Source organism: Narcine bancroftii, chromosome 3 (genome assembly GCF_036971445.1).
Source record: "Narcine bancroftii isolate sNarBan1 chromosome 3, sNarBan1.hap1, whole genome shotgun sequence".
In the NCBI taxonomy this organism is placed as follows: Eukaryota; Metazoa; Chordata; class Chondrichthyes; order Torpediniformes; family Narcinidae; genus Narcine; species Narcine bancroftii.
Window position 1 is genome coordinate 153,838,869 of NC_091471.1, and position 19,498 is coordinate 153,858,366.

At 40.9% G+C, this 19,498-nt stretch overlaps 2 protein-coding genes across 3 annotated transcripts in view; one reads left to right on the forward strand and one right to left on the reverse strand.

The window, feature by feature from the left end:
• Positions 1-1,067: 1,067 nt before the first annotated feature.
• On the reverse strand, positions 1,068-11,778 carry ostc (oligosaccharyltransferase complex subunit). 2 transcript variants are annotated; one of them, XM_069925410.1, is made up of 4 exons: positions 11,581-11,772; positions 7,966-8,059; positions 6,361-6,558; positions 1,068-1,203 (listed from the first exon to the last, which is right to left on the reverse strand). In XM_069925410.1, the coding sequence occupies exons 1-4, from the start codon at positions 11,717-11,719 to the stop codon at positions 1,185-1,187; spliced, it is 450 nt and encodes a 149-aa protein (XP_069781511.1). In that variant the 5' UTR covers positions 11,720-11,772; the 3' UTR covers positions 1,068-1,184. The 2 variants fall into 2 exon arrangements, with proteins under 2 accessions (XP_069781511.1, XP_069781512.1); XM_069925411.1 differs by lacking the exon at positions 6,361-6,558 and having other exon boundaries at positions 11,581-11,778.
• A 924-nt stretch (positions 11,779-12,702) lies between these two features.
• LOC138757698 (vesicle-associated membrane protein 8) overlaps positions 12,703-19,498 on the forward strand; it is a 60,831-nt gene continuing 54,035 nt past the window's right edge. Inside the window, exon 1 of the mRNA XM_069925413.1 lies at positions 12,703-12,722. The gene's annotated coding sequence lies outside the window, so the exon portion shown is untranslated. The remainder of the gene's footprint in view (positions 12,723-19,498) is intronic.

Here is a 19,498-nt window from a genome sequence, read left to right on the forward strand (position 1 = left end):
CACTTTCCAGGAGGTTTCAGCAAGGATCCTTTGTATTACTTTCTCTACCATTTTCATTAACAGGCCGAGTGCAATCTTTTTTTTTTAAATTCAAGCAACCAAATTTCCAAAATTCATTTCTGCACCAAATACTGGTAAATATAGTCAAAAATTTAATTTGACCTTTTTGATCATTTGTTTGGACAGACTTCTTTGAATTTAACATGCAAATTCAACAATGATGTCACCTGCCTGCATTCTTTCCTGAAAATCTAACCAGTGTTTTTAGAGAAATTGAATGGCAACCAATTCAAGCCAAACATTTTTAAACTTAATTCAATGCAGATTCGCAAAATCAAAAACTCAGATTTATGATCAGAATTTAACTCTGCAATTTCATTACAAATGTATAATGTTAATTCTCTAGTCTGCCTCACCACCAAGTTCCAATTACAAGTTACAATTTCATGCAATCCTTTCTTTAAAATCTTGAACAATCCTAGCAAAATAGGTGATTCAAGTAAAAGAAACATAACATTGGAAGTCATATTCTTTCCTCAACATTGTAGGTTCAGTCTATCAATCAACTGTAGGTCAGCAGATGGCATGCTTACTCCAGAGCCAGAAGCATTCAAGTACAAGTTCCACCCCAGTGACAAGAACATGTTCTATGTGCTTACACTTTAGAGCTGTGCTATTGGTGTCATCATCTTTTGATATGGGGCAGTTAACTCTTAGCTGGACGCACAAGCCCTCATTAATCTTATGAGCTGGAAAAGTTTTCAATGGTAGCCAAGCCAAAACAGTTATTATTTTATATGATGCCATTTGTGTGCTCTTGATGTGAAGAAATTAGCTGCTGTTTTCTTGCATTAGAACAATGTCAGCTCTTCAGACAAACTCTAAAAAAAAAGTTTGGAACATCCTAATTTAAGGAAGGGTACCATACAAATAACTCTTTCTTAGTTGGTACTTGCACAGCCACAGACTGAGTATATACACTCTTCTCCCAACTACTCTTCAAATAGTGGTATTCTTTGAATTGATTCTCAGTAGCTAATAAAGCTACACCACCATATTTAACACAATTCTTGTAAAAAAATTTATTGTTTTCTTTACAAATGTTCATATCACACTATTTTTTAATTACAGTTGTGAGTCCATTTCCTCCATTGCGAGTTGCAAGTTTGACTCTCACCTTGAAATTAGCCCATCAAGTAACCTCTGAAAAAGAAAAAATTATATCCCATAAACATACCATGCCAATCAAATGCTTAAATATCCTGAACATCAGTATGAATGAAAAAAAAGTATACATTCACAACAAAACACAAGAATGATTTAATCCATGTTGCCCCACCAAAATTTGCACTGGTCTCAAAGGAGAAACTGCGAAATGAAGGATTGCACAGCAGATATGCCTGCCTAATAGTTAGATTCCAATTGGCTACCACAATCTGAAGAAACTGATGGCCTCTGGCCGTTTGTATACTCCCAAAATGTATGCTTATCCATCAGTCTTCATTCGGTAAGACAAGTACATATCTACAGTAAACCTCCAATAATTTGATTGATTGGAAATCCTGACAATTCAGTACTGACTAGAAAGTGAGCCAGGGGTTCAGAGTGTGAGCAGGAGCAAGGTTGGGGTTTGGACACTAAGGATCAGGACTGCAAGATGGTTTGGAGCAGGAGGTAGGACTGCAAGATGGTTTGGAGCAGGAGGTAGGACTGCAAGATGGTTTGGAGCTGGAGGTAGGACTGCAAGATGGTTTGGAGCTGGAGGTAGGACTGCAAGATGGTTTGGAGCTGGAGGTAGGACTGCAAGATGGTTTGGAGCTGGAGGTAGGACTGCAAGATGGTTTGGAGCTGGAGGTAGGACTGCAAGATGGTTTGGAGCTGGAGGTAGGACTGCAAGATGGTTTGGAGCTGGAGGTAGGACTGCAAGATGGTTTGGAGCTGGAGGTAGGACTGCAAGATGGTTTGGAGCTGGAGGTAGGACTGCAAGATGGTTTGGAGCTGGAGGTAGGACTGCAAGATGGTTTGGAGCTGGAGGTAGGACTGCAAGATGGTTTGGAGCTGGAGGTAGGACTGCAAGATGGTTTGGAGCTGGAGGTAGGACTGCAAGATGGTTTGGAGCTGGAGGTAGGACTGCAAGATGGTTTGGAGCTGGAGGTAGGACTGCAAGATGGTTTGGAGCTGGAGGTAGGACTGCAAGATGGTTTGGAGCTGGAGGTAGGACTGCAAGATGGTTTGGAGCTGGAGGTAGGACTGCAAGATGGTTTGGAGCTGGAGGTAGGACTGCAAGATGGTTTGGAGCTGGAGGTAGGACTGCAAGATGGTTTGGAGCTGGAGGTAGGACTGCAAGATGGTTTGGAGCTGGAGGTAGGACTGCAAGATGGTTTGGAGCTGGAGGTAGGACTGCAAGATGGTTTGGAGCTGGAGGTAGGACTGCAAGATGGTTTGGAGCTGGAGGTAGGACTGCAAGATGGTTTGGAGCTGGAGGTAGGACTGCAAGATGGTTTGGAGCTGGAGGTAGGACTGCAAGATGGTTTGGAGCTGGAGGTAGGACTGCAAGATGGTTTGGAGCTGGAGGTAGGACTGCAAGATGGTTTGGAGCTGGAGGTAGGACTGCAAGATGGTTTGGAGCTGGAGGTAGGACTGCAAGATGGTTTGGAGCTGGAGGTAGGACTGCAAGATGGTTTGGAGCTGGAGGTAGGACTGCAAGATGGTTTGGAGCTGGAGATAGGACTGCTTGCACATTTCCCTCTCCCTTTAAACCAGTTGGGTTCACTGGAAAATTTGTTACACCCTGCACAAGATAGAAAAACTGCAGTGAAAATGCGTTGGCTATTCAATAGCCTAGAAAATCTGCTTTTCCAGCATTATCAAAAACCTCAAGGCTCCAGACGGATGTCAAGGTATTAAATATACAAGATACATCAGGACAGAGTAAAGATAAAATTGCTTTTCTCCACCTTCAAAGTGTTCTTATAATAACCAATTTAAATAACAGAGGTAGAACACAAGAAAAAGTAGACCATTAATCATTTCCCTCCAACTTTTATCCATTGATTTCCCTCCTTGTACAAAATGTCAATCGACTGCTAACATGGATTTACTCAGCAACATAGCTTTCATAAGTCTCTAGGGGAGACTACAAGCAACCCCCTCATTACGGAAATTTGCTATTGTGGAATTCAATCACTCAAAACACTGGAGATGAAAAATAAAATGGCTCTTACTCTACGTGGGGGAAAAATAAACAAAATACAAAAGTAACAAAATATGTTATCAAATTTTATTTTTAGTTATTCAATGATATAATCCAACAATGCAATTTGTAGAAGCTTGGGTATGAATCTTTAACCCCCCCCCAATAACTCATTAATCTGACAGAAAACACAACCTTCAGGAATCACTTTCAAACTTACAGAGAACAATTTCTATCCGTATAACTATACTGCCACTAATTTATTCCTTTTCAATTCCAACTGGAATATACCACCATCCCAACTCTTCCCCCACCCCCCCAAATGAGCTTGCTCATCCTCTCTGCAATCACTGCCCTTGACCACAAAGATTGCAAGAATTACAGTACGTATCTGTTGAACAACCAAGGTCTGAGATTACTTCAGCACTACCTTCTAGATTCCCATACCTGCAAAAGATTAGATACTCTTATTGTCATGTAATAAAGCAGAAATGTAATACTGAACAAAATTGCCTTAAGTTTGCACAAGTCCAACAAAGAATTGCTGGGCGTCCCTTATTGTCGGAAAAGAAGCAAGAGAGTCCCCCTAGAGTCACTATATGGATTCACCTCCAGCTCCCCTGCAACCACACAAGACTCCATTTCAGTTCAAACCATCAGCAACCCAAGCATAGATCCAAACCTGACACGATGAGGAAGTCATCAGCACCTTGGGCCCTTCTTGCCCTCGGCACCTTCTTGAATCTCTGTTCCAATACCAGATTCTCATGAACAGGTCTCTTGCAGCCCCCAGGCTGGTGCAGGTCCTTTGACCTCAAGCTGCCAACACCCAACAGCCTGTGGGGGTTTCTTGCCTACAAGTCACCAACAGTTCGCCTCCTGTGTGTGCCCTTCAGCCACACAGCCCTTTGCTGGTCCACCACCATGGTCATCATTCTTGGGTTAGTCTCCTCTGCCTCTCCTTCTCAAAGTGGGTTTGTTCTTCCCATTACTGGTGCCCTGCACCAGTCCACTATTCTCCCAAAATCTGCAAAAGGGCTTTGATGAAACATCACAAGAGATTACCAAATAAAATTGGAATGCATGGTATTGGGCATAATATATCAACATGCATTAAAGATTGGTTACATGCTACAGAAAACAAAAAGGAAACATGCACAGGAACTGCCATCTTGGGCCCACACCCTGCATTTGCAGGAATTTAAATAAAACACCATTAGTTCCTTTAACAGGCCGTTTAAAACCCGTACGGAGCTGTTGGCAGAGGACTAGGCAGTAGGACACCACAGGGGAGCACTGTGTCTCTGCTCCCCACAGCCCTGCACCAGCGGCAGCGCTGACATTACAGCAATTCCTCTACTTCAACTTGGAGTAAAGTTTCGAGATAATTCTCAATCTCTCTGATGCACATGAATCTAAATCTCTGACCAGCTCTAAACCAAAGTAGCTCAAGCTACACATACTGACTGCACACTAATTGCTCTGGATCAGGTTAGATTCCATCAGCTCCCACCTGTCCTGTTGTGCTGCCCTTTATTTCATTAGTGCATTTACCAGAGGGCCATTTGTACTTTCAAAAGGGCTTTGATGAAACATCACAAGAGATTACCAAATAAAATTGGAATGCATGGTATTGGGCATAATATATCAACATGCATTAAAGATTGGTTACATGCTACAGAAAACAAAAAGGAAACAATTTATTTTTGGTTTAGGATGCTATGAGCAGACAGATGTCACAGAGATCAATGCAATTCACAATCTAGGATTTGGATAGGGTAATCAAGGGTACTGTGTTCAAATTTACTGACTACACAAAAAATTGGTAGCAATGTGGGCTGCCAGGAAGATGCAGGCAAACATCAGTAAATGAACAGCAACTGGGATACTTTGTGAAAAATCGCATTAGAAGAAATATAAAAAGGCAGGATATTTTTCTAAATGGAGTTTGAAAGGTGTTAATCTTCAAAAGAATTTGGGTGTCCTTGTACACAAATCACTGAAAGTTAACATGCAGATTCAGTAAGCAATTAACAAGACAAAAATCTGAGTGCATGTGTATCAATCAAATTATATACAGTCCTAATAGGACCAGATCTGGAATACTGTATACACGTCTGAACTTCTTACTGAAGGGTGACCTGTAACATGGAAAATGCCACAAAGATTTACAAGATTAATGCCTAGAACAAGTTTCATACATGAAGTGGACGAGACCAGCCATTCCCCCTTATGACTCTGCCCAAAGTTTATGGGCCCCCTTCAGTCTGTAACCTCCCCCGCACCCCCCCCCCCAACGCCCCCCCCCCCCCGAAATGCGCTGCAGCCACTTTGAGAATAGCTGGACTACCTCTCAAGAGGTGATCAAACAGAAAGATAAAAATTCTTAAGGGCTTGACAGGGTCAATGTAGTTACCATGGTATACAAAGAGGTCAGGAATTCAAGATAAAGACATGAATAAATTTCTTATCCAGAGTAGAGAATCTTTAGAATTCTCTAAGCAAGTTGAGAAGTATATTCAAAAAAGAAATCATAATATTTTAGGATATTAAAGGAATCAAGGGAAATGGAGTTAGTGTGGGGTAAGTGGCACTGAGGTAATAATCAGCTATGATCTCAGTGACAGGCACTCGGGGAAATAATCAACCCCTCCTACTCCTTACGTAACTAAACATTTCAAAAAGTAACCATTTCAATTAGCACTTCTAGGTCTAGTCCTCCAGTAACTGCCATTCTACACAAGGTCAAGGAATCTAGATAAAGTTTATATTCTAACCAGTGACTTGGGAATAATTTTCTTGAGAATTTTGGGAACATACTAACAGACAGGAATTATTTACATTAACATAAGTGTTCCTAGACTCAATGGGATCAGAGAAATCTCCTCAGATGGAAAATAGTTTCCAGGTCTTATGGTGTAGGGCTTAAAAAATAAGACCTTATCAATATGCTGTATGTAATTTCCATTTAAGCATTCTCAACGTATCGAGATACACTTATGTTGAGAATGTTCACAAAGTAGCTGGATAATTCTTCTTGGATGGAAATTGTCAAACTGTTAACTATTAAAGTTAAAGACAATTAAAAAAAAAACCAGCAGTATTTAACATTCAAGCATAAATCAATAAGGTCCATATTTGTAACAGATTGAAAGATTATTACTTACGGCAATTTCATTCTCATAAACACTCTGGCCATGAAAAAGCTCAATAGGACACTGACGAAACCAATGAACAGCAGCAGGAATCTATTCAGTTTTGGAATATTGGGTGCATTTGAGCGATCCAAGATTATAAACCCTAGACCTCCCATTGTAAACAGAAAACTAGAAGCAAGACCTTCCATTATGTACTGTCCATTCACTCTGCACAAAAGCATAAAGAAAATAACATCAGTTCCAATTTGCTGTGGTTCCAAATTAAAGAACACATGGATACAAATCACCACAAACATTAGAGCATTGCAGGTACTTTAATGAAAGGATTTTTTGCTCTCTATTTGATTTTTAAAAAGTAGATTCAGATCGAATTCGTACTATAAAGATCTTATATGGTTAATTCCATCCATTAACCACAGGTACTGTTATGGGCCCACAGGACTCCAAAACCCAGCAGCAATAGAAATTCACCAAAACAAATGATTCCTTAAAAGAAGTTTTTAATTTTCTTTAAATAAATTTAAAAAATCAAACTTTAACTTATTACTATTACCTTAACTTAACCCCCTTCTAATTCTAAGTGCACGTGTATGTAATGTGTACAAGTTCAGAAAAGCTATTTGATTCACAGTCCAATCTTACTTCTCACTCCTCCAAGTTCACTGGTATCAGGCAATTCTTGTACTTGCACAAAATTTAACATTTATGAATTTTCACCAAGCTCTGGTGTTTAAAAATAATTGGTTATAGCTCAGTAAGGTTCTCGTTGGTTTCAGAGAGAGATTCGTTGCTCATTGGACACACACAAATGGATTCCCTCCGATCAGCCACTCTAGTGTTTTGCTGAAGAAACTTGCCTCATCAGGGTTTTCCAAATGATAACCTCTTTTTCTGAAGGTCTCCACAGAGCTCCTTTCTGTTTTCCTCATTTCACGTGAAAGACTCTAGCATGCGCTCTCTCTCTCTCATTAAAATTTTGAAATATAGCAAACAAAATAGTGATTTTTGTGCAATTCTCATGCAACCAGTCACTCCCCATAGTTGAGTGAATACTGAACGAAAAAAAATTACAAGGTCATAAATCTCTCTCCCACTATTCTCATTTGAATCTTACTCATCAAGCATTAAAACTAAACAGATTCTAAAAAAGAAAGCACAACCAAACAGATGTGTAAGCAATACACCAATGTGTAAGGACAGAGAAATCAGCCAAATTTTGATTCTGCAATGAGGTTTCGTCCTACTGAGCCAGTTGTTAATTCATTAAACCAGAAATAGACTGAGATTTTATCTCTGGATCAGTAGGGCTCAGTACCCTCATCTTATTCACAATAACTTAATCTTAAGTAGAAATCTAATCCAATTAAGGTATAATGAATATTTTCCATATCGAGGCAATCATAATCACAGAGAAAAGCACAACAACACGCAATTCAATTCTAATAGAGCGGAAGTCAGAAAAACCTACACACGAATGTCTACTTGGTACATAAACTGGAGGGCATCCACCATCCATGGAACCATAACCCAGAAGAGAAATCAAAGTCATTAACAGAGAGAATAAGGAGTAAACACACAAGAGAAATCAAATTGATAGTAGCTTTCTAGTCATACCTGTACGCTAAGAAGGCAACAGGCCTCTGGTGACCATGTTCATCTGTCATTGACCCAACACTTGGAGGTTCCACGATTACATCATAAATGATACCTGCAAATATCAAAGACCTTTATGAACACCATAAATAAAACCTCTCCAGCACACTTCATAGAGCTTTCTGCACAAACATTTCACTCAATGTACAAATTATCTTGGAAGGATCAAACCAAATTTTCATTTTATCATAGAAACTACAATACAATTCAGAGTTGCAGTATTGACCATTTCAAGTCATGAAAATGCTTCTTTCTACAAGTACCAGATATTCTTATGTCAGGAATTATTTACATTAACATAAGTCTTATGTCTGAGTGCACATACATACTATCACAGAGTGATAGCAGCCAAGCTAATTACAATAAAACTCCTGGTATCTGGCACCATTTGGGATTGTTAGATGCCAGATATGTGAATTTTCTTGCTGCATGATATTGAATGTTGCATGATAGGCAAACTAATGGTGAGACCCACCAATTTTAAACTTAGATATTTTTTGCTGGTTGCTTGAGACTGCCATTTACTTGAATTCCAGACAACATGGGTTTTACTACATTTTTCTTAGGATCGGTCCCTGATCTAAAGTGTTAACAGGTTAGTCATTCCACAAATGCTGCTTGATGAATTTTTCCAGCATTTCTGTTAATTAAATATTTCACCTTGTTGTTTGGATTGTGATCAAGTGACCTCTGGACCCTGGTCAGAATGTGGATTGCAGAGTGTCACCTCAACTGTCAATCAGTGATTGGATCTGCCCACCTTTGAGGATGCTGTGTGATTGGCCCTTGCAGCACACAGGTGAGGCTGATGCACAATTGGTCCTCACAGGTCACGTGGATGGACCCTGGATTGAATAAACAGCACGTGGAGTTTCTCACTTTCACCATTCTTGCTGCTGCATGGAGACCATCACTGAACTCCAGGCAACAGCCAACTCATGAGAGCAACTGAGGGGCCAGTCTTGGATCCCTGTCTGTGGGCAATGCTGAAGACCAGTTTCATTTGATGTATTTGTTAGTTGTAATTAATTTACTGTTTATTAGTACGCTGTGATTGCTGAAGACAGAGAGAGGTAGTGGGTATTGTGTGTGTGTATAACGCTCGCCTTCCCAATCAGGAGTTGAGAATGTTTAGCAGCGATTTATTTGCACCCAATGTGGTCTGTGTGAGTATGCCCTTTTGTGAATTCTCCTGTACACAAATAAAGCCCACGGTTCATTAATAACACATTTCTGGCCTTGATTCTCTTTGAACCGGTTGAGCTTATTCTGAACACAACATACCTTCCAGACATATTCAGCATGATTGATTAGTCCAATTATAATTTTTTTTCCCTCAGATTTAAAGCCAAAGGCAAGTTCTTATCAAGCAACAGCTGAAAGTGAAGTTGATAAAGGCTCAAAGGACTGGAAACATTCCAAACTATCCCTCCTCAAGTACAATAGCCGCAAGCTAACAATATTAACTATTCAGGCTCATGCTCAGATGCCTACAGGATGCACACTGCAGTGCGATTTAAATAAATCCTAGTCTCATTTTGAGGATAAATTAAAAAACCCAGATGCAGTTTTAATCTGAAATAAAAACAAAATGCTAGAAACATTCAGCAAACTGGTCAGGATTTGTGGAAACAGATAGTTAACACTCCAGTTCAAAGGTTATTCAACAGAATTGATTGTCCTTTTAGGAGATGGCGCAGGAGGGATTTCTGGATTACTGGGCTCTCTTCCAGGGAAGGTGGAATCTGTACTACCTGGACAATTTACATCTGAACTAGAGGGGGACTAATATCCTTGTGGGAAGGTTTGCTAGTGTTGCTCCAGGGAGTTCAAACTGGATTTTTAGGGAGATAGTAATCAGAACGCCACAGCAAATAGTATAGTCGAGGATGAAAAAGACAATGTATAAAGATTGCATAAAGGCAGAAATCAAAGAGTTTGCATGATGGAAAAAATGTTCTCAGGTGCATCTATTTGATTGCAAGGAGTATTGTACAAAACATAGACAAGATTAGAGCAGGGATGGCCAACCTTTTAATTTAAACATACAGCATGTTAACAGGCCATTTCAGCCCACTAGGGGCTGTAGATTAACTGGGCGGCATGGACTCATGGGCTGAAGCAGCCTGTTACCAAGCTATATGTCTAAATTAAAAATTAAAAGGTTGCCCACCCCGGCTTAGAGTGTGGATTAATATGTGGAACTATGACATTGTGGCAATTAGTGAAACTTCCTTGCAGAAGGGGGCAGGACTGGCAGCTCAATGTTCAGGGGTTCTGTTGTTTCAGCCACAATAAAGGGATGATAGGGGAGGAGTAGTGATGCTCGTCAAGGAAAATAACACAGCTGTGCTCAGACAGGACAGACCAGAGGGCTTATGTACTGAGGCTATATGGGTGGAACTGAGGAATGGGAAAGGTACAATCACATTAATGCCACTGGGTTGAGATTCTATATTAGAGAATAGCCAATTTTGAGGAAATGAGAAGGGATCTAGAAAGAGTGGTTTGGGCCAGATTGATTTCTGGTAAGGATATGCTCAGTAAGTGGAAGGCCTTCAAAGGTGACATTTTGAGAGTACAGAGGTTCTATGCTCTTGTTAGGATTAAAGGCAAAGTTAACAGGCATAGGGAACTTTGATTTTTGAAGGATATTGAGGATTTGGTTAAAAGAGCAGGGTAGCAGGTATAGGCAACAAAAAGCAAATGAGGTACTTGAGAAGCATACAAGAAAAAAAATGTGGGAAATCAGGAGAGCTAAATGAAGACATGAGGTTGCTTTGGGAGATAATATGAAAGAAAATCTTAAAGGGTTCTACAAACATATTAAGAGCAAAAGGATAGTAAGGGACACAATTGGTCCTCTTGAAGTTCAGAGAGATTGACCATGTATGGAGTCAGAGGAGATATTAAATGGGCTGTTCTCATCAGTATTTAATGGCACAGAGACTAAGGAAGAGAGCCAAACAAGCAGTAAGGGCATGGAACCTATATAAAGAGGTAATGATTGATGTCTTAAGGCAAAGAAAGGTGGATAAGTTAGACAAGGTATTGCCTCAAACTCTGAGAACAGCCTGAAATGTCAGTTATATACGTTTGCCTCCTATAGACACTGATTTTCTTCAACATTTCTGTGTGTTTTTACTACAATTACAAGATCAGACTTTTGTGTTTCACTCCAAAAAAAAATGCAGGTTCAGAAAAGGTGGGGGGGGGGGGGGGGTTCAAAAAGCAGAATGGCCACTCACCATCAACGTTAATCAAACAGGAGAACAATCTTGAGCAAACAACGAGTCACTACCTTCGTTTTTGCATCATCACCTCCTGCCCTCCCCACCACTTTTTATGCTCATTATGGTCCCTCCCCACATTAGCCATCATCCAAAACACTGACTGCCCATATCTCTGCATGGACCTCAGTTTGCCCCCAGCCTCTCATTACCTAATCAATCTCTCCTTTCCTAGGGGGGAGGAAGGGGAGAGAATGTGTGGGAGTGAGAGACAGACAGACAGTAGACTGCCCATCGTCCCGGGCGGAGGGGGCATCAATGGTAAGCCCGGAGCCGGCTCACTCACCGCCGGTGATCAGGAAGTAGGAGATGATGACCAACGCATATACGGTCATGGCAGACGGCATGTGGAGCCATCCCGGCTTCTTCAGCTTGATGTTGGGACATTCAAGCAGCGCAAACAGCAGCCCGAACACCACTTCCATCGTCAACCAACCAGCCACCACGACTGCGACGTGTATCGGAAACACCAACGAGCACTTCCGGCGCTCCGCGCCACGTCTCGTCCTGCAGTCATTGGCCTCTTTTATAGGCTCACGTGCTTCAACGGCCTCCCGGCGAATGATGACATCACCACTTGACGTGCCCCACAGCAGTGCTCAGCGGCGAATGTTGATGGCAGAGAGGGATGGGGCCAATGGGTGGCACATGGTGGACGTGAACATAGGGCTGCAAGGCCAGTGAGTGAGATCATTGGGCTGCAGGGCCAGTGAGTGAGATCATTGGGCTGCAGGGCCAGTGAGTGAGATCATTGGTGCTGGAGGGCCGGTGAGTGAGATCATTGGTGCTGGAGGGCCGGTGAGTGAGATCATTGGTGCTGGAGGGCCGGTGAGTGAGATCATTGGTGCTGGAGGGCCGGTGAGTGAGATCATTGGTGCTGGAGGGTCGGTGAGTGAGATCATTGGTGCTGGAGGGCCGGTGAGTGAAATCATTGGTGCTGGAGGGCCGGTGAGTGAGATCATTGGTGCTGGAGGGCCGGTGAGTGAGATCATTGGTGCTGGAGGGCCGGTGAGTGAGATCATTGGTGCTGGAGGGCCGGTGAGTGAGATCATTGGTGCTGGAGGGCCGGTGAGTGAAATCATTGGTGCTGGAGGGCCGGTGAGTGAAATCATTGGTGCTGGAGGGCCGGTGAGTGAGATCATTGGTGCTGGAGGGCCGGTGAGTGAGATCATTGGTGCTGGAGGGCCGGTGAGTGAGATCATTGGTGCTGGAGGGCCGGTGAGTGAGATCATTGGTGCTGGAGGGCTGGTGAGTGAGATCATTGGTGCTGGAGGGCCGGTGAGTGAAATCATTGGTGCTGGAGGGCCGGTGAGTGAAATCATTGGTGCTGGAGGGCCGGTGAGTGAGATCATTGGTGCTGGAGGGCCGGTGAGTGAAATCATTGGTGCTGGAGGGCCGGTGAGTGAGATCATTGGTGCTGGAGGGCCGGTGAGTGAGATCATTGGGCTGCAGGGCCAGTCATTAGGGGCCAGTGAGTGAGATTATTGGTACTGGAGGGCCATGATTGGGGGCCAGTGAATGAGATCATTGAATTTGGTTAGGGTCTATAATTACAGCCAAGATTTGTCATCTGTCTTCAATACCTGGCCAGAGCCAATGATTGTGTTGGTGATGAGGACGGTTTGTGTGATCATAGATTTGGCTCAACACCAGTGTTAATGCCCATGATCAGGGCAGCAGGGCCGGGTTAGATGTTTATGCTGATTTTTCGAATCAATGGTTTTTGTTAAGATGTCAGTGGTTTGCTTGAATATTCTGCATAGGTTGCCAGTCAATGTTTGGAGTCACTCGTTGGGGACAGTGGAATTAGTCTGTAAAGTGTGTAATCTAATCAAAAGTAATATTTGTGCACATTTTGAAATTTCAGAAAAAATGCGTATTAATTTTAAATTAAAGTGAATATTCCGTTCATAGCCAATTGGTTGAGCACAAGTTCTGTTTCCAGGTATACACTTAACCACAAATGGAGGAGTAGTGAGAGCCTTTTTCGGTATTATCAAGGAACAATGTAAAGCTCTCCTGCCATACACTTTAATGCTACAAAGGTGTTTTTAACCACATAGGCAATACTGCCTTAATGGAATGTGAAAATCTATTAATGTTTTTCTGTTGTTGAAGGTGAGAATATATTGGAGGTGGTATTTTTGCAGTGTCATGTAAAATCTATTTATTTGATGGACTACGTTCAGCTCATTATTTTAAGCATTTAAATAATTGTAGGAAAAGCATTGAAAGCAACCGTCGTGGATAATTGCATATTCTAGTCCTGTACAGGGGATGCTTAAGAGTGCCATCCAGACAATTCCACTATTACTGTAACACCATGGTCTACATCTTTATGATTATACTGAGTGCATTTTTTAATTTTTTTGCATTAATTAAATGTTGAGTTACATGAGCATCTGCCTGCCTAAAATACAGTTGTTACAAAATGTACATGATATTTTCCTCTAAATTAGATTTTGATTACAATCTCAATGTAGTCACTTGTCCTATCATCTTTACTCAATGTTTAGCAGTTAAATATTTACGAGTATAAAATCTTCCTATAGGGTAACACAGATACTGAGTCCAGGAAGTGATCCCCAGGTTTGTCCTGTAAGTGATGACATTTTCCCTAGATCATTTCCCAAGCATCTTGCAAGATGCAATGGCAGACGTTGCTGGATAACTGACTTGATTTCAGTGAAAGGTATGAATTAGAACAACTTTCTGAATTTAAGAAGCAAGTGTTCTGACGCCACTTTGAATTTGAATGTCTATCCTCATAAAGTATGCATGCTCAGTAATTAAAGACTTGTATCACCCATTGATTTTGTGAGTACCATCAATAAATGTAAAATGAAATGTACACCAACAATGTTTATTTGAACTAACCGCCTGGTACAACTGAATGCCGAGATCTTGGCAATTCTTTTAAGAATATCTTTTTCTGCACCTATTCCGAAGCTTTGAAACATGTAAGCATAGACACGAGCTTAATAGCCATCTCCTATGGGATATGCAACATGGGTGCTTTCTGAAAAAAAATCCTGAAGTTATAAACTTCTACTCATGTTACAAACCAGCACATCCATTTCATAGGCTTACAATGGACTCTAATTTCTGTCTTCATATCTTTCAGAATATAAAGCTGTGAGATGCAATCCACAGAAAGTTTGTGCACCGAATATTCAGTTGGGAATAATCAGAAATCAAAGTCAAAGTTCAAATTTATTTCCAGAGTTCATACATGACATCACATACAACCCTGAGGTTCTTTTACTTGTGGCCCAGGCAGAATTTCAACTTATCGGTAACTGCAAACTATTTAAAAAGAAAGATCTGTATACAAAAGGGGGAAATGTAAACAAGGAAAGAAATGTAAACAAACTGACTGCAAATACAGAAAAAAATATTCAGTTATAAATAATTTGAAGTTATAAGAGTCCTTAAATGAGTCACTGATGCAGTCTCGTATTGGGAATCTGAAGGTGGTGGAGTAGCAATTGTTGCTGAACCTGGTGGTATGAGTCCTGTGGCACATGTACCTCTTTCCTGATGGATGCAGTGAAAACACAGCATGTCCTGGGTGGTGAGGATACTTGCTGATTGCTGCTGCTCGCCCAACAGCAATGTTCCATGTAAATATTCTCAATGGTGGGGAGAGTTTTGACTTTGATATATTGGAGTGTGTCCAGTACCTTTTGCAGAACTTTCTACTCAGCAATATTGGCACCCCCATTCCAGGCTGTGGCGCAGCCAGTCAGCACACTTTCCATTACAAATCTGTCGAAGTTTGCCAAAGATTCTGATGACATACTCTTCAAACTGAGGAAGTAGAGGTACTGACATGCTTTCTTCCCGATGACATTGGTATGATAAGTCTAGGACAGGTCCTCTGAGATAGTGACTCCCAGAAATTTAAATCTGCTCACCATCTCCACCTCTAATCCCCCTGAGATCACTGGATCATACCCCTCTGTTTTTCCTTTCCTAAAGTCTACAATCAGCTCCTTGGTCTTGGTGACATTGAGTGCGAGGTTGGTGGTGGTGCACCTTTCAGCCAAGTTTTCAATCTCCCCCTTGTATGCTGACTCATCCCCTCTTTTTTTTAATCCAGCCCACTAATGTGGTATTGTTAGCAAATTTGTAAATGGTGGCATTGTCATATCAAGCCACAGAGTCACAAGTGTAGAGCGAGTAAAGCAGGGGGCTAAGTATGTGGCCCTTCAATGCTCTGGTGGAGTTTGTGGAAGAGACATTCTTGCCAATTCACATTGATTGAGGTGAGGAAATCCAGGATCCAATAACACAGTGGAGTATTGAGGCCCAGATCTTGGAGTTTGCTGATTAGTTTTGAGGGGGAGGATGATGTTGAATGCTGAAATGTCGTCGATAAAGAGCATCCTTTATGCGCCAGGTATTCCAGTGATTCATGTGGAGCCAGTGATTTGATAGCTGCCATAGACCAGTTGCTATGGTAGGCATATTGAAACACCACTTAGGAGCTGATATACAACACCAGCCTCTCAAAACACTTCATCACTGTAGATGTGAGTACCACTGGTTGGTAGTCATTTAGGCAGGATACCACACTCTTCTTAGCCACCAGTACAATTGAGGTCTGTTTGAAACAGGTGGGTACCAAGCCCTGCTGGAGTGGGGTTTTGAAACTATCAACATATATCCAGGACAGCACAGTTAGCATAATGACCACACGGTTAGCATAGCAGTTAGCTCAATGCTATCACAGCACCAGCGACCCATGTTCAAATCCAGTGTTATCTCTTAAGATTTGTGTTGTGCATTGTGTAGTGTGGATCTCCAGACTTAAATGCCTGTGATCTGGCTCTCAGCATTTCATTGTTCATCCAGGGCTTCTGGTTAGCAAAAGCCCTGAACGATTTGGTGGGGACACACTCATCCACAGCTGTTTTAATGAAGTCCATGATAGCCCTGTGGTAACATTCAGCACCTCAGAAACCTCAAGGTTTCAATTATAAAATCTAATTGTCAAGCAAGAGTCTGTACAACAGTAAAACTATTTTTTTTAAAGTACAAAGGTTAATAATGGGGAAAGATTTCTTTCATTACTGATAAGTATCTTCCAGAGCAAAAGAAGAGAATTACTTATCAGTAATGAAAGAAATCTTTCCCCATTGTTAACCTTTGTACTTTTAAAAAATTAGTTTTACTGTTGTACAGACTCTTGCTCGACAATTAGATTTTATAATTATATTTATAATTATATATGTATATAATATAATAATCAAGTTCACCTATGTTCTAAAAGCCAATCTTAAAAATAATCTTAAACTGGGTAAATCTACGGATTACCCAAGGGAACATTAAATAAAAATCAAGGAAAAGTCTGGGTGGTGAGCAGCCATTCATTAGATACATATCACTGAGCAATGAAAAGAAAAACACCAAAGGATAAATATTGCAGTTTGAAATGGTCAATGTCTTCTTGTATTTGCAAATACCTTCACTCTTGTTATAATTTTTCTCTTTGATGAAAGTAGTGTTTAGACTTTACAATTTTGTCACGGTTGAAGATAGAAAGAAAGGATAGCTCAGTGCAGATGAATCTTCCAAGGATGATACTTAGACCTGGTATTTAATTCAATTTCAAGGTTTGAATTATTAATGCATATAACCAATGCCTATCAGCCTTGGAAAAATGACCTCTCAGGAATGGAGAAGGGTTACCTCCTGTTTTGTAAAGTTGAATATGCTGCAAAAATGCTGCAGCTTGTAAGTTGTTCATGGAAAACATCACCACCCTTCCTTGTGTCATAATGACAATGTAAATAATAAAAAAAGAACCACAAGAAGCATTAAACAGAATCTGGATGATGAATGGCAGATCTTCATATTCTTATTACTCCCACTAGTAACCCCCCTCATTTCCTATGACAAGATTTTACTAAACCATTCAATATCTAAGCATGCAAACAAGTGACAGCATCTCTGGCAATTGGTTCGGTTCTAGGATATTGTCTTCCAGTATATGTGGTGGATGCCATATATCATCATGTTTGAGTAGAGCTTATCTTCAAAGCATTTATTTCCATTTATTCATGGATGAGTTGGACATACTAAAATTGTTCTGGTAGATGTGCATCCTGCACAAACATAGAAATCAGCCATGTGGATTTTCAGTTATACCAATTTTCTCCTTTGCCACCCTTTTACTCTTAATAAATGTACAGAATTTCTTGAGTTTTTATTTTATCCTCCCCACCAGCTCCAACTCATGTCATTTTTATGCCCTTCTGATTTCTCTCTCGCTTATTCCTAAAACTAAACTTAAAAAGCACGTTGCCTGCACCATGTCCCTCTTTCTTCATCACTTTTGTCATACTCCAAATTCAAAGGGGGTGGAGCTAATCAATCTGTGTGCCAATATATTTCAAGTAAGGTTGCCACACTCTAACGAATCTGTCATTTTCCTTCATATGTGATTTTCTCCAGGGGAATGCAACTCTGCATTTCCACATTCCATTGCGTGGTATTTAGTTGGGAGTCAGACCTCCATGAAACTCGTATATACTTCCTGGCTACTGCCAAGGCTACCTTCATGAACGGAAATTGATCTTTGGTAAATCTAAAACTCATGTCCCCAATATCTCCCAGAAGGTACAACTCTGGATCCTGTGGAAAATCCACTTTTGTCATTTTTTTTTCAGAATGTCTCCCAGGTCTTCCCAGAAGGGTCTCACCTTCTTGCGTCCCACATGGAGTGGACAAAAGTTCCAATATCCTCCCCACACCTACAGCACAGTTCTGAAATTTCTGGCTTTGATTTGTGTCATTTTTGTGGTGTGAGATATAATTGGTGCAAGAAATTGTACTGTACCATCCTGTATCTGGCATTGATAACCCCCATCACACTGTCCAGACACAGGTCCTACCACCACACTTCATTGATTGTTATACCAAATCCAACTCCCATCTCTCCCTCAACCTGTGTAAGCTTGGCTTCGGGTCCTCAGTTTGTAATAGATCTTAGAGATAAATTTACACAAATTCCCCTTTCAAATTAGAATCTCCATGTCATCACAGTCAAGTAGGGTCAGAGATTATCCCAATTTTTCCTTTAAGATGGATATTATTTGCAGATAGCAGAAGAATGTTCTGTTGGACAAATCATGTTTTAATCTCAACTGCTCAAATAACATAAGCTGTCCCTTTTGTAACAATCCTCGATACATCTGATCCCTTTCTGGCACCAGGTGTCCAGGATTTTATTACCCAGAGTTAAATTATTCTGGGTCAGGTTGTTTTGGGGAATATCCCCACCTTCCATCCAATGCATTGCTTTACTATTTTCCATGTCTGGAGTACATGCTTTAGGATGGGGCTATCTGTTTTCTTTGAGAGTAATTTGGTATCCCACTTATATATAATTTCTTCGACTATCACTTCACCTACCAAGTGTAGTCCAATTTCTTCCCATGAAGGGAAGTAGGATGATAAATCTCGTCTGGGCTGCCCAGTAATATATTTTGAAATCAGGTAATTTTAAATTCCCCAAATTGTAATCCCATTGTCACCTTTTCCATGGAGATTCTAGCCACTTTCCCATTCCACAGGATCCTCTCATTAAGCACTTTTTTAAAATTCGCCAGAAATGAAATGGGTAATGATTAGAAAAGATATTGAAGCTTTGGCATCACCTTCATTCTGACACACTTGAATCTGTCCATTAATGTTATGGGCATAGTCCTCCATGAAACCAGGTCCTCAATCTTCCAGAGCAAAAGAAGATAATTAATTTTGTATAAGTAATGTAAATCTTTATCTACTTTAAACTCCAGATATTTAATGCCTTCTTGTGGCAATTTGAATTGACGTCTTTGATGGTACTGCTCATAATCACCATTCTTCAAAGGCATTATCTTACTTTTATCCAAATTGGCCTTATAGCCTGAAATCTTCCAGTAATCCTTACTCTGGCCAACAACCCCCTGGGGTCCATCAAATATACTAACAGATCATCAGCAAAAAGGTAGATTTTATATTCCACCTGGCCCACCTTAAATCTCTTTATGTCTAGATCCCACCAAATGGCTTCCGCAAGTGGCTCCATGGCTAATATGAACAGCACTGGGGACAATGGGCAACTTTACCTACGTGCCCTGCTCAGTGGAAATACTGGAGATATGTGCCCATTTGTTATAATTTTCACTGGGGCTTGTGATAAAGTGCCTTAACCC

Bases quoted from the DNA above. Each gene is read 5' to 3' on its own strand.
- ostc (XM_069925410.1), bottom strand. From the start codon at position 11,719: ATGGAAGTGGTGTTCGGGCTGCTGTTTGCGCTGCTTGAATGTCCCAAC. The intron at 8,060-11,580 runs GTGAGTGAGCCG...TGATATTTGCAG, and splicing joins CTACTTCCTGATCACCGGCG to GTATCATTTATGATGTAATC. The intron at 6,559-7,965 runs GTATGACTAGAA...GCTTTTGTGCAG, and splicing joins GTTGCCTTCTTAGCGTACAG to AGTGAATGGACAGTACATAA.